The 14088-nt window shown below is 45.6% G+C and overlaps 2 protein-coding genes across 3 annotated transcripts in view; both read left to right on the forward strand.

Annotated features, from left to right (window-relative positions):
• Positions 1-14088, forward strand: part of LOC134662495 (proton channel OtopLc-like) — an 87073-nt gene that overhangs the window by 39240 nt on the left and 33745 nt on the right. The window contains exon 1 of one of the 2 annotated variants that reach the window (XM_063518742.1): positions 1409-1477. The exons of the other annotated variant lie outside the window; for it this stretch is intronic. Within the exon in view, the coding sequence (XP_063374812.1) occupies positions 1425-1477 (53 nt within the window). The 5' untranslated portion in view covers positions 1409-1424. Of the gene's footprint in view, positions 1-1408; positions 1478-14088 lie in introns of those variants that run through there. 2 annotated transcript variants of the gene reach the window in all.
• On the forward strand, positions 8295-9062 carry LOC134662526 (uncharacterized). The gene is made up of 2 exons (XM_063518786.1): positions 8295-8599; positions 8863-9062. Exons 1-2 carry the CDS (start codon positions 8319-8321, stop codon positions 8960-8962), a joined length of 381 nt encoding a protein of 126 aa, XP_063374856.1. The 5' UTR covers positions 8295-8318; the 3' UTR covers positions 8963-9062.

Here is a 14088-nt window from a genome sequence, read left to right on the forward strand (position 1 = left end):
ACTACATTGTAAGTATACATTGTTTTCATAATTGTATACATTTTCCCGGGAGCGTGCTCTGTGTCTATTACGGACGCACGTGACTGGCAGGACTACCGTATAACATAAATTGACACTAATCGCACCCGCGTATTTACGAAGCAACTGCCATGCAGGGGACTCTTCCTGCAACTGAAAGGACGTGATTTAACGCCAATCTAGCTCTTGCGCTGAGAATAGTCTCGTTCTCGTATGAAATCTTATACATATTACCCATCTTGATGCTGGCGAGCAGCGCTTTGTTTGCAGGGCGCTATACTTTTCAATTTGTTGGGAGCACAACAAATGTTTACCTTCCTTTCAACAAATTTTCTAAATGTTTATTCATCTTAACAATAGACTTACGGTACTGATGTACATTTACTAAGATACATTAACACTTAAAAAATAGTATTTAAAAATATTTAATTTGTAGTAATTATAATCCTTTTGCATTTTGCGCAGTGGTAACCCATTTATTTCTGAGCAATAAAATGTGAACGTAGAACTTAATCAAAAAGGTTTGCTGCAAAAAACTGCGCAGTGCCATGTTATCCGGGATATCGGTGACATCCTATCAACGTTCCCCTAACGCGTCTCGCAAGCCCATTAAAGTCCAATAAATCTATGCTATATGTTTGTAGGTACGGACAGAGTAGTGTTACAGGGAATAGACATAATAAATACATTATCTCTGCGTCTTCTCGAGCTTTCTAGCCTGTGATGGCTGTGATATTTTAGCTAGCATTTTGCAGCTACAGTAATTATGTAATACATTAACCTTGTCGACGCCGTGTCAAACACAAAAGCTGTCACGCTGACGCCACGTCACCGAAGTGTCAAAACTGAAATTGAACTTTATGCATATGCACGTAGGTCTATGTTGCTCTGTGATATGTGACCGATTAATCGGTCTTTGGCGTTGAAACTACGGTGCGGATATGTCGACCATTGGCGTCCAAATGGTAAAAAAAAAAGATACAGTGATGTGATGTACCCACAAGAAAATCAGATTTGGATGAGCAATATTATCAAAATACAAATGAGAAAATGGTCATCTGTATTTTGATGACATTGCTAAGCTAGACTATGATTTGGGAGCATCGTCAATGCGCTGTCATTAAGTGGTTATTTTCCAATTTCGCTTGAGAGCCAGTCTCCTCTTTAGCCCGCCCCCATGCCTACTATCACAGTATGAAATTGCATCAATCCAGAGCCGTGGTATCATTGTATTAGATCAGTGCTTCCCCCCGGGTCGCGGCGCGTGGTGCTTGCGGAAAACAATTCAAAGTAAACTTTGAATTCACGGTCAGTCTGCGTTCTTGCGGCTTTTCTATAACGCACAGATAAAATATAGTTATAGTATTTAACTATGTGAGTGTGTGTGCAAACTCAAGTGTTTCGTAATGAAGATCACCGAGTCCATAGCAATCGACAATGAAGTGCCACCCGACGAAAGGTTGAGTTTTTTTATTCATTACTCGTATTTTTCTTTAACTAATGATTTATAAATTCATCAAATTCGTATCAAACTTCACTATACTGGGCGAGTAAGTATGATAAATTACTAACGGTTGACATTTTTGCTATGCATAGGTACAACGCGACACAAAGCTTATTTACATAAACTTGTTGCTTTTCCGCCCTCCGTAAATGAAAATGACATTAACAGGGGAATGACAAGGTGTAATCATTCAGGAAAGTGACAGATCGGTGCGAAATGATTCGTTAGTGAGGTGAGGGCGTCCCTCGCCCTACTTCCTGTATTTTGTACATTTGTAAATACTGGGTCGTCCTAAATCCGGGGTCGTCGACCGCTACCTTACAACGCGCTGACAGGGGTGGCCGCGATTAATTATTATAAAATTCAACAAAATGTGACTTGTTCACGCGACGGGCCATTCCTATGGTAATGAAATAAATGGTGTTCTCGTCCGGCTCGTAGGCGGTAATTTTTCGTGTTACACGGCGTATAGCTACCTGACATAACCAATTGAATCCCTTCCTGCATTTCGCAATGATAGGACATAAGTACCTATACGTAATGAATTTAATGGGCATAAACACGGTGGAAAAATAATGTTATATTTTTAGAGTCAGACCAAGCTAACTCTGCATAGAGTCTGCAGTAATATGGTGGAGGTATTAACCATAACCGTTCAATTTATATGAAAATAAGACTTTCACTCTTTGTTCTGTTAAAGTCGATTCAGACTTAACTTAAGCCTTGACTCTATTACCTACTTACTGTTCTAATGTGGTTTTACCCTCTTATTGGTGCTTATTGCTTAGGTCATGATCCATTCGTAGCGTTTTCAAGGAACTGTGCAAATTAATTTCAAGAAGAAAACTGTGGGCGACAGCCGACCCGCTGACCACGACCGTACCTATTATTATTACATAGATGACCCTAAGATATAATTTCAATTCCTTACTTAAGTTGTAATAGCTAAAAAAAATAAAGATCTTGATCAACGTAGGTAGCCTAAGACCTAGGTAGACCATGTATTATGCCTAAGTTGTAATGAGTTAAGACCTAACTGAACCGTTAGTTTTAAAAATGAGTACTAGAACCTTGTCTCTATCCCAGTCATAATAATAATGAGCCCGATTATGCCTGCATTCCATTTATATTTACGTGGTCGCCGATACCACGGCGAAAGCCAGCTTTTTCGCTCTCTAATTGGTCACCAGTAGAGCGAGAGAGTGTGTGAGCTAGACAGGTATAAAAATGGTAATTTTCTCTAATTATTTTGGAGAAACACTTTGATACTCATTCCTACTTCAGGCTTAGAACTATAGCTAGAAGTACGTATGATTATCATTGTAGAAAAAGGTAACGGTGTTGATCTAGGTAAAATCTAGACTCTCACATCTCTCCTCGAACCGTAGGGCGAGAAAGCGTGCCTAGCATTTGTCATTCTTGGCAGATTTTGGCTCATTAATCTGAACCTTGTAGCTAGACCGTAATCATGCACTTGTTTAGACTATTGCCAGTCTATAGAGCGTAAGTAGACGCATCTAATAACATATAATAGTATAGCTGAACGATTTAGCTCGAAGTAGGAAACCTAGGTTCATACCAAATTGAAAGAGAAAATTCAAGCAAATAAGTCTGAACTTGTGCATTTTTACCGAAATCGCATAAGCCAATCACAGTCGCTAGATCGAACGCGTCCCTTGGTTTGTATGTGTGTGTAAACTATCCTGGTCTCTGTAAGTTACCATGGAGAGAGCCGCGAACTTGCGATTGTCATTGGCTAAAAGTCTACACTCGCAAACGTATAAATACGAGCGGGCCTGTAAAATTCGAGTTAGTTGTGACCAGGACCCAAACCGAACAGTTTAGTTGTTATTCAGGACCCGAACGATTAAAACGCGAATCTAAGTGATCCGATCCTAGGCTAGAACCCAAGCTTAGACCTAAGTTAGTGTTGTCGCGAACCTAAGTTACAGTGATCATTGTAATTTCCATAAGAACCATTATTATAACAGATACAATCAGATCCCTTTTGAATTTGAACCCTTGAACCTTGAGCTATCGTAGATGTCTCTGTAGGCGACCGTCTCCTACAGTTGTGGTCCTTCGCGAAGCCGGATATAAGTTGTGATCCGTTAAATCGCCGGTTAAAATTATTTCATGAACAGTCAGTAGTGCAGTGTAATTTTATGATCCGTAAATTCAGTGTATTACGAGTAATGTTAAAATGGGCGTAACGAACCGGTCCCCGAGCGGCGACAGACGAGCTGAAATGGAACGCCAGCAGCTAGAACAACAGCGCGAGGCCCAGGCCGCAGCCGCAGCGACACGCGCCGCGGCTGGCGGAGGTGCTCCGCGCTCCGAGCAGACCCGTCCAACCGACGATCGAGAGGACACGCCCCAATCGGTATTGCTAATGCCGAGAACACCGAGGAGGGCACCAGAAAGGTTAGCCCGAGGACAAGAACCTGGCCCGTCGGCCCCGCTCCCTGATCCCGGAGCGGCCTCACTCCCCGGTTCACCAGCGCGCGCGGATGCGATCCTGACCTTGAACCACGAACCCCGCGCAACGCCGCCGAGTTCTGCTCCAGTGCTAAAAGAACGCCGTCGATCCTCACGAGCATCTGTAGCATCGCGTACGTCTATCGTGGAGCTACGTAGACAGATCGCACAACAAGAATCTCAACGGAAGCTAATTGAGATTTCTCGGCGCGAACTTCAAATTGAACGCGAGCTTTTAGAGCTATATCATCAAATCGAGCTGAGTCAGCTCGAAATTGAAAGGAAAGAGACTGGATCGAGTTCGTCTAACAAATCGATGGTTAATATCACTATAAATGATTGGCTGGAAGAAAATCATACCAATGTGAACGTGAGTGATAATAACGAAACAAGTCCGGACGCGGACGGCGGGGGGCCCCGCGCGTCTGCTCCGCGCCCACCGCGCCACGCCGTGCCTACGATCGCGCATGCGCCGCGAGCTGAGGCCGAGCGCGCGCGGCTTGCGCAGCCTGCGCGGCCGCCATTGCAGTCAACCCCGGGTACCCGGCGCGTGCGCACGCCGCCCGCGCGGCCGGCAGAGGTACGCGACCGTACGTGCGAACGCCGACAGTACGAAGTATGTAATAATAAAGTGCAATGTGCCGATTACTGCAGATGTGGTTCACGGGAGCAGTCATCGGGTGCGACGGCAAGTCTAGAACAAGTTATGACACAGCTAGTGGCCCTGATCAGCAGACCGACGTCGTCGAAGCAAGTATGGGACTTGCCCATATTTACAGGACTACCCAGTGAGTGGATTACATTTTATACTGCTTATACAGAATCTAGCAGCCGCTATAAATTTACCAATTGGGAGAACCTATCCCGGCTAAGACATTGTCTTAAGGGCGAAGCTAGAGATTGCGTCCTGCATATGTTAGCGTCGTCAGCTGATCCAGAGTTAATATTAAGAGTTTTGAAGAAAAACTTTGGCAGATCCGACCTTTTGATAGATAAAGCGTTGAACGAACTACGTAAATTACCGAACCTAGGGCCCAGTGCGGTGGACCTAAATGACTTTGCCATTAAAGTAGTGAACATTGTGACGACACTTGCAAGTTTAGATCGACGTGCGTACGCAAATAATCCCTTCCTTATACGAGAAATCACGGAACGCCTGTCACCCCACGTGCGATCGCGGTGGTGTGAATATGCAGAAGATAAGCTCGAGGAGGCCGAATCCGAGCTCACGCTTATGGTTAACTTCCTGCTTGACATAAGTGATAAAGAACTACAGTACAGCCATGCGCGCGGAGGCGGCATTCGTCGCGGTGCGCCGGCGCCTTCGCGTGAAGACGCGCGCGGAGGTCGACGACCTCCGGCATCGAATCAGCTGTCAAGTGGTGGAGCGGTCCGCAAGTATAATAACAATAACTCAAATCGTGTGCAAACATATACAACTGACAAAACAGAACCTTGTCTTTGTTGTGGTGCCGTGCACACTGCCACAGAGTGTAGGCGTGTGTTAAGTATGAGTGTCGCGGCTCGATGGGAATGGGCGAAGAATAACAAAATTTGTTTTAAATGTCTTAACAGGAAACACAGGCGTGGCAGCTGCAAGGCAGGTGTGTGCGGAGAGCAAGGATGCCAGCATCCGCATCACCGGCTGCTACATGATGAATCTACACTCCTACGAAGGGAACTACAGTCTTCACGGCATGCTGACGAAGCGGCCTCAGCGATGCCTGCCAGCGCGCCCATCGAGCCAGAGCGCGCACAGAGGGAGCACACGTTGATGATGGCGGAACGACCGGAACGAGAGAGGGCGCCACCAGCGCACCACTTCGTGCTGAACACGGAGCACCAGGAGCCGTCAGACGTTTTACTTAAGGTAATACCTATACTTTTATCTGGACCGACAGGCGAGATCAAATGCTACGCACTTTGTGACGACGGATCGACTATTAGTCTGTGCGAGGAGTCGCTGGCCAACGCTGTGGGTGCAGTGGGTGTCGAAGCGCCACTACACATCAACGGGATTGGTCCGATGACATCAATTGAGCCCAGCCGACGCGTGACGGTACAGATACGCGGTCTGACCGAGGGACATACGCATCTCGTCCAACTTAGAACGGTAAAAGACTTAGGTATTAACTCTCAACAAGTGCCAAGAACTTTGATCGACCGCTACAAGCACCTGAGGGGCCTACGGGAGGCCACGTATGACACCGCCACGCCTCGAGTGCTCATCGGATCGGACAACTGGCACATGATATTACCGCTTGAGACCCGAGTCGGAGCAAGAAATGAACCCGCAGCAGTTAAGATAGATCTTGGCTGGGTAATATATGGACGCGCGCCGCAGACCCCGCGACGAGCTGAACGAGTGCTACACCTCTCACAAGCGAGCGAACGAGACGGTGAGTTGAACAAACAATTGCAGCGATATTTTGAAATTGACTCACTCGGTATAAAGCTGATTGATAAGGTGCGCCCGCAGGACGAGCGAGCCCAAAGGTTGTTCAACGATACTGTAAAGCAAGTGAGTACACCAGAAGGCCCAAGATACGAAGTAGGGCAACTATGGCGTGATGATGACCCTAGACTACCGCCTAGCTACAACATGGCCCTAACGAGACTGCGCGGAATAGAACGGAAGATGGATAGGGACCCGAGCTTCGCCGCGAAATACACCGCCCAAGTGGATAATTTACTGAACAAGGGGTACGCCGAGAGAGTAAGTGAACCAGGCCCAGATCCAGGGTCATACTATCTCCCTCACTTTTCTGTCACTAATCCGAACAAACCAAAGAAGATCCGTCTGGTCTTTGATGCCGCAGCATTAAATCAAGGACAGAGCCTGAACGACTTCATTCTTGAAGGACCGGATATGTTACAATCACTTATCGGTATAATGTTACGCTTCAGGGAAGGTGCATTTGCTGTGACTGCAGATGTAGAAGAGATGTTCCTGAGAGTCCAGATCCGTGAAGAAGACAGAAACTCGCAGATGTTCCTGTGGCGAGCGGCGCGCCGAAGCGGCGCCCCTGATGTGTACAGAATGAAGTCAATGGTGTTTGGAATCGCGAGCTCACCGTTCCTCGCACATTCGGTAAGAAATTACAATGCTTACGCTCAGGAGAACCGCTACCCGAGGGCCCTAGAAGACATAGTAAGGAACCACTATATGGACGATTACGTTTCTAGTTATGAAAACGAAGCAGATGCTATTGCATGCGCCGAAGAGGTCTCCGCTTGCCACCAGCAGGCTGGATTTCATCTCCGTGGGTGGTCTAGTAACTCGACACTTCTCATAGAACGGATCCCAGAGGAGCTACGAGCCAACACACACACACCCGCGCCGATCGGCGATAAGGAACAGAAGGTATTGGGTCTAACCTGGGATGCAAGAACGGACCATCTCGGCTTCAACACGACCATGATCAGAGTCCCAAGAGAGGTGAAGGAGCTTAAAAGGGCTCCGACGAAAAGAGAGACTCTAAGCGCAGTAATGAGTATTTATGATCCGTTGGGAATAATCTCATATTTCTCAATTACAGTAAAGATCCAGCTACAGCGACTCTGGAGCCTGGGTTTGGATTGGAACGCTCCGCTGCCACCAGACGAGTGCGAGGAGTTCCAGACATGGCTGCGAGCACTGGAACACGTCGGTGGACTGCGCATCCCCCGCCACTACGGACCTATGGAAATGGTGAGACGAACCCTCCATATTTTTGTTGACGCGTCCTCACAAGCATACGCAGCGGTCGCTTATTGGCGTATCGAAAGACGAGGGGAGGTTGACGTCACCCTGATCGCGGCAAAGGCTAAAGTGGGGCCAACACGATCCATTTCGATACCACGAGCGGAGCTACAGTCGGCCTTGATCGGAGCTCGACTGAAGAAGACTATTCTAGAACAACACAGGTACGAGGTAGCGGAAGTCGTCATGTGGTCTGACAGCCGAACGACACTCCATTGGGTAAGAGAAAACGCTCGCCGCTACAGCGCCTATGTCTCGCACCGCCTGGGCGAGATCGCCGAGCTCACGGAACCAGAACAGTGGCGTTGGGTGCCGACACGCCAGAACGTCGCAGATGACGCCACTCGAGCGGACAGTACACGTGAGTTTGACATAACACATAGATGGTTCCAAGGACCCGCCTTCTTACGGCTACCAGCAACAGAATGGCCACAAGAACCATCTAACCAGCCAGAACCAGAGCTAGAAGTACTGGAGGTCAAACAATGCCTTGCGAGCCGCGAGGCTGCCTCGCCACCGCTGCCAGATATAAGCCGGTTTTCAAGTTACGACCGTTTACTGGGAGCCACTGCACGAATGTTGCAATTTATTGACATTCTAAAATCTAAAACTAAGATGAACTTACAAACCAAACATATACTGGCCGCTGAACGTTTACTATTGCAGAGAGCGCAGAGCGAGGACTTCGCCGACGAGCTTCGGAGCCTCCGCCGCGGCGAGCCTCTGACCAAAGGCAGCGCGCTCTTCGAGCTGGACCCCGAGCTCGCAGCCGACAACGTGCTCCGCATGCGGGGGCGCATCGACGCCGCGCCCGTGCCTATCAACAAGAGGCCGGCCATTCTACACGGACGTAACCGGTTGGCCAGACTTATTATATTTAGAATGCATAGAAGAGCGGCGCACGCTAACAATGAACGCGTTGTAAACGATGTTAGACAAGAATATTGGATATTGCGCCTAAGACCGACTGTGCGTGCGATCGCTAGCGCTTGTCAACTCTGTCGAATTAGAAGAGCGAATCCACGCGCCCCGCCTATGGGAGATTTGCCGCTGTCGCGCATAGAGCCATTTTGTAGACCCTTTACGAACACTGGTGTAGATCTATTCGGTCACATTACAGTTACCATCGGGAGGCGACACGAGAAGCGCTGGGTGGCGCTCTACACCTGCCTGACGACCCGGGCGGTGCACCTGGAGCTGGTGCACTCCCTCAGCACTGACTCCGCCATCATGTCACTTCGTCGCATGGCCGCGCGACGAGGCTGGCCCCGCACGATGTGCAGCGACAACGGAACCAACTTCCGTGGCGCTACGGCGGAGCTACGGGCTGCCTACGAAGAATGGCTGCCCGCACTGCAGCAGTACGGTCTGCAGTATCGCATGGACTGGCGGTTCATTCCCCCCGGTGCCCCAAACCAAGGCGGCGCCTGGGAGCGGATGGTCCGCTCTGTGAAGACTGCTCTCATGGCCACGCTACACTCGCGAGCGCCCAAGGAAGAGGTGCTTGCGACTTTACTGGCCGAGGCCGAGGCGTGCGTCAACGCTCGGCCTCTCACACATGTCTCGGTTGATCCACGCGATCCCGAGGCGCTGACACCGAACCATTTCCTGCTCAACGGCCCCACGGGGACCCCTCTCACTGGTCCCTGTGGCGAGGTCAACCGACGGGCCTGGAAAGTCAGCCAGGCACTCGCTGACTCCTTCTGGCGTCGCTGGGTGCGCGAGATCCTACCCACCCTCGCCCCGCGACGATCCTCAGCGACGGGCGAGCGGCCACTAGCGGTCGGCGACCTAGTCATCGTCGTCGACCCCTCACTGCCACGCAACGTATGGCCACGCGGCGTGGTCGAACGAGTCTACCCGGGACCAGACGGCGGTGTTCGCAGCGCGGAGGTGCGGACCAAGGGCGGCGTCTTCCGAAGACCCACTACCAGGCTGGCTGTCTTGCCGGTCGATCCAGAGTCGACATAGCAAGTCGACGAGGGGAGTGTGGGCGACAGCCGACCCGCTGACCACGACCGTACCTATTATTATTACATAGATGACCCTAAGATATAATTTCAATTCCTTACTTAAGTTGTAATAGCTAAAAAAAATAAAGATCTTGATCAACGTAGGTAGCCTAAGACCTAGGTAGACCATGTATTATGCCTAAGTTGTAATGAGTTAAGACCTAACTGAACCGTTAGTTTTAAAAATGAGTACTAGAACCTTGTCTCTATCCCAGTCATAATAATAATGAGCCCGATTATGCCTGCATTCCATTTATATTTACGTGGTCGCCGATACCACGGCGAAAGCCAGCTTTTTCGCTCTCTAATTGGTCACCAGTAGAGCGAGAGAGTGTGTGAGCTAGACAGGTATAAAAATGGTAATTTTCTCTAATTATTTTGGAGAAACACTTTGATACTCATTCCTACTTCAGGCTTAGAACTATAGCTAGAAGTACGTATGATTATCATTGTAGAAAAAGGTAACGGTGTTGATCTAGGTAAAATCTAGACTCTCACATCTCTCCTCGAACCGTAGGGCGAGAAAGCGTGCCTAGCATTTGTCATTCTTGGCAGATTTTGGCTCATTAATCTGAACCTTGTAGCTAGACCGTAATCATGCACTTGTTTAGACTATTGCCAGTCTATAGAGCGTAAGTAGACGCATCTAATAACATATAATAGTATAGCTGAACGATTTAGCTCGAAGTAGGAAACCTAGGTTCATACCAAATTGAAAGAGAAAATTCAAGCAAATAAGTCTGAACTTGTGCATTTTTACCGAAATCGCATAAGCCAATCACAGTCGCTAGATCGAACGCGTCCCTTGGTTTGTATGTGTGTGTAAACTATCCTGGTCTCTGTAAGTTACCATGGAGAGAGCCGCGAACTTGCGATTGTCATTGGCTAAAAGTCTACACTCGCAAACGTATAAATACGAGCGGGCCTGTAAAATTCGAGTTAGTTGTGACCAGGACCCAAACCGAACAGTTTAGTTGTTATTCAGGACCCGAACGATTAAAACGCGAATCTAAGTGATCCGATCCTAGGCTAGAACCCAAGCTTAGACCTAAGTTAGTGTTGTCGCGAACCTAAGTTACAGTGATCATTGTAATTTCCATAAGAACCATTATTATAACAGATACAATCAGATCCCTTTTGAATTTGAACCCTTGAACCTTGAGCTATCGTAGATGTCTCTGTAGGCGACCGTCTCCTACAAAAACAATGGTATGCTTCCATTAACATAAGCTGTGCTCAGTATACTCATAACTAGGGTTTGCAATCCGGATCCGAAATGTATGAAATTATCCGGATCTGGATCCGGATCCGCGGATCTTCCCATACATTTCGGATCCGTCCTACTCATAACGCTCACAAACTTCAGAGGCAAAGGGCTAAAAATGCGCATTATTTTGTAGGCAAATTGCAGCGACACTAACGCGTATAAAGCTACGCAAATGTGCCTAATGGAGACATAATTACGGTTCACAAAAGGTGTTGTTCAGCTACAGGTATAGTAACGAAAATTGTTTTTAACCATACCAACTCGTAAAAATAATTGTAATTTAAAATCCTTGTTGTGGCAATAAATGCTTTATCTATCTATCTATCTAAAAGCTTTCTTTATTCTTCAAAAACTGATGAAAAAGTTGCATTTCATCCACAAGACTGACCAAATAATCATTGTTGAGTTGTTTCCTTATGTTGGCCAATAGATTTGACTTTTAAGTGATGATTTTGAATGTTGAAAATTAAGTAGCGTGCATTTGGATTTGATTTGTATCGTTTTATAGTTAGTATTTTCCTAGCATTGGTGTGGTGCATATTTTTGTTTACTTGGTAAGTAGTAAAATTTGTTTTAGGTACCCATGCCTTGAAACTCTCGCAACGCCTAAGATTACACTTTCCCTACGCTTGGGGTTCAATTTTGGAATTTTTGCCTTGGACGGGTAGATATTTTGAGGCATATTCTGATTCGCTACTTTTGATGCTGACTGTATCTATTAATATTAGCACTATCTATTAATATTAAACAATAAACAACCATTTTGCCCCCTTGTAAAACACAAAAAATTACTATTTTTTACCCTGTAAATACTTATGTACATACTTGTTTCGCGCTTCATAACGAGCTTTTATTGTTGTTAAAATTATAATGTAGGTACACAAAATACCAAACTTTTAAAGTTTAACAATTCTAAATTTTTAAATTCCTTAAATAGAGACAATGGTTAACAAGTTTCGTCTCCCAAATATTCTTTGTCTTCTCGTCGCCAACTGACCAGCAAATGAGAACAAATGACCTTGTGGTTTCAAGTTTCTTGTGTAGACTTTTTTATTAGAAATTCTCAGAAGAACTGGAGAATGTTCATTCGGACTGTTTTGTTTCAAGCAAAGCCTTTGTGCGCCTCCAAGACAAACAAGGCGTCGGTATCTCGCCGGAATGCTGAAGTAAAAGTGAGAATATGTGGATATTTCACGTGGTAAAAACAACACTTTTTAGAGGCTTTTGTTTTGTGGAAAATCCTAAGATAACGAGTGATGCGACGCTATATATACCTAAGCCAGAGGTGATGATCATCACCTGAGTTTAATAAGTTGGGAATCTAGTTCTGAAGATGAATGGAATAAATATACTAAATATACTACCTGCTCTGTCTAGACAAAGTCGTAGATTACCAGATTAAAAAAAAATACTAGATAATTAATTACTTCTATTTTTTACGATAGGTACATTTTTTTATATTCACCAATTAAGGCAGATATTAATTTCTAGGTAGGTACACTTAGTCCACTTAAGTTAGACTTAATGTATTGAAGTCATATAAATCACGCACATACCGGATTTGGCATTCTCAACGACGATTTCTATATATTATTTTAGTAATGAATTCTGTGATTTGTACATTGGTGACACTTTCACACTCTGTCGCTGCAAAATTGATTCAAGGTTAGGTCCGAATTATATCTATATTAGTTAAGGTTTTTATCTAGGAATGTTAATATGTAATTACGTATATTTTGAAATTATTTTTGACGAATTAAATATAATTACTGTCTTAAAATAAGGTGTTCTAAGTTTTATCGATAATTCTCTACTTTAGTTCGTGCATAAAATATCTCGGCATTTTATTGGTTAAATAAAACAAACGAAAGAGGAACAAAAGCCAGTTATGTCAGCTACCGCTCGTAAAACAAAATCAAAGCAAAGTAAGAAAAAAAATAAACGAAGGACGTTTCAAAACAAGATTCCTAACCAGCCAGCAGTGAATCTGGAGAGAAAACAAAGAATTCTCACTCCACGTTGAACGTAGACTGTAATGTATTCTCACTGCTTACCGACCAAATAGTCCCAGCCGGACAACATAAAAAAATATGAAGTTTTTTTATTTTTTTATTTTCATACAAATGAAATATTATTTTCCAACGTACGCTAAAATCAGTGTAATTGACGTCGCTTATTACTTACGCTACAAACATAATACATTACGTTTTGGAATAAACTTTAAAATGGCTGAACAAATAAGTATTGTTCAATTTATTGCTCCTGTTACAGGCCACATACTTACATACACCACATACATACGTACGTATGCCTGGGATACATTTGAACTAGACACCGACACAGGGCGGACACGCCATACATCAAAAATTATTTGCGTTTATATGTGTGCACGGCATGTCTGTACACGCGTCATTGTGTATGTGTGTGTAAGTCGCTTTTTACTGAGAGCACGCCAGAAGTCCACCAGATTCATGTCGCGGGGCGAGGTAATGCGAGTCGGGGCGGGGCGGTGCGTGGCCGTTCTGTATGATAATACTATTACTTATTCTGTGACACCGACTTCAAAATAACATATTTTTATAGAAATTAGTAATTGATGATGACATCGCCACACTTTGTCATTGCAAATGACATGCGGAATTAGCTTGGACTATAAAAAAAAGTTTTGACTCGTCATTCAAACACCCCATTGTTATTTCGATTTTAGTAACGTAACGTCTAACTAATCTAAGTTGGATTTTTGACTTTGGAAAGCCGCTCCTCGTTTTCAAAGCCAAAAGTCCTGTAAGGTGTGGCAACAACAGCCCTGCAGACGTAGCCGCTCATTGATCACGGCGGCGGCGGCGTGCCAACGAAAGCGAGCGCTACGACACCAGACTACGGGCCGGGTCGAGTGCCAGAGCGAGCGGGTGTGACGCTTGTAAAACACTCTTATTTGTTTATTTAGCTATCGGTTTAAACATTATCACAGCGAACTCACAATCGTTTTAAACGCCATATAGACCCGCTTCCTTCCTTAAGTCAGTCAGTATTTTTTACATTTACCAAAAAACATTTAGCCAGGCAC

This window comes from Cydia amplana, chromosome 3, assembly GCF_948474715.1.
Source record: "Cydia amplana chromosome 3, ilCydAmpl1.1, whole genome shotgun sequence".
Taxonomy (NCBI): Eukaryota; Metazoa; Arthropoda; class Insecta; order Lepidoptera; family Tortricidae; genus Cydia; species Cydia amplana.

Coding starts and splice junctions, on each gene's coding strand:
- LOC134662526 (XM_063518786.1), top strand. CDS start 8,319: ATGTTGCAATTTATTGACATTCTAAAATCTAAAACTAAGATGAACTTA. Junction 8,600..8,862: donor ATTCTACACGGACGTAACCG/GTTGGCCAGACT, acceptor GTCACATTACAG/TTACCATCGGGAGGCGACAC.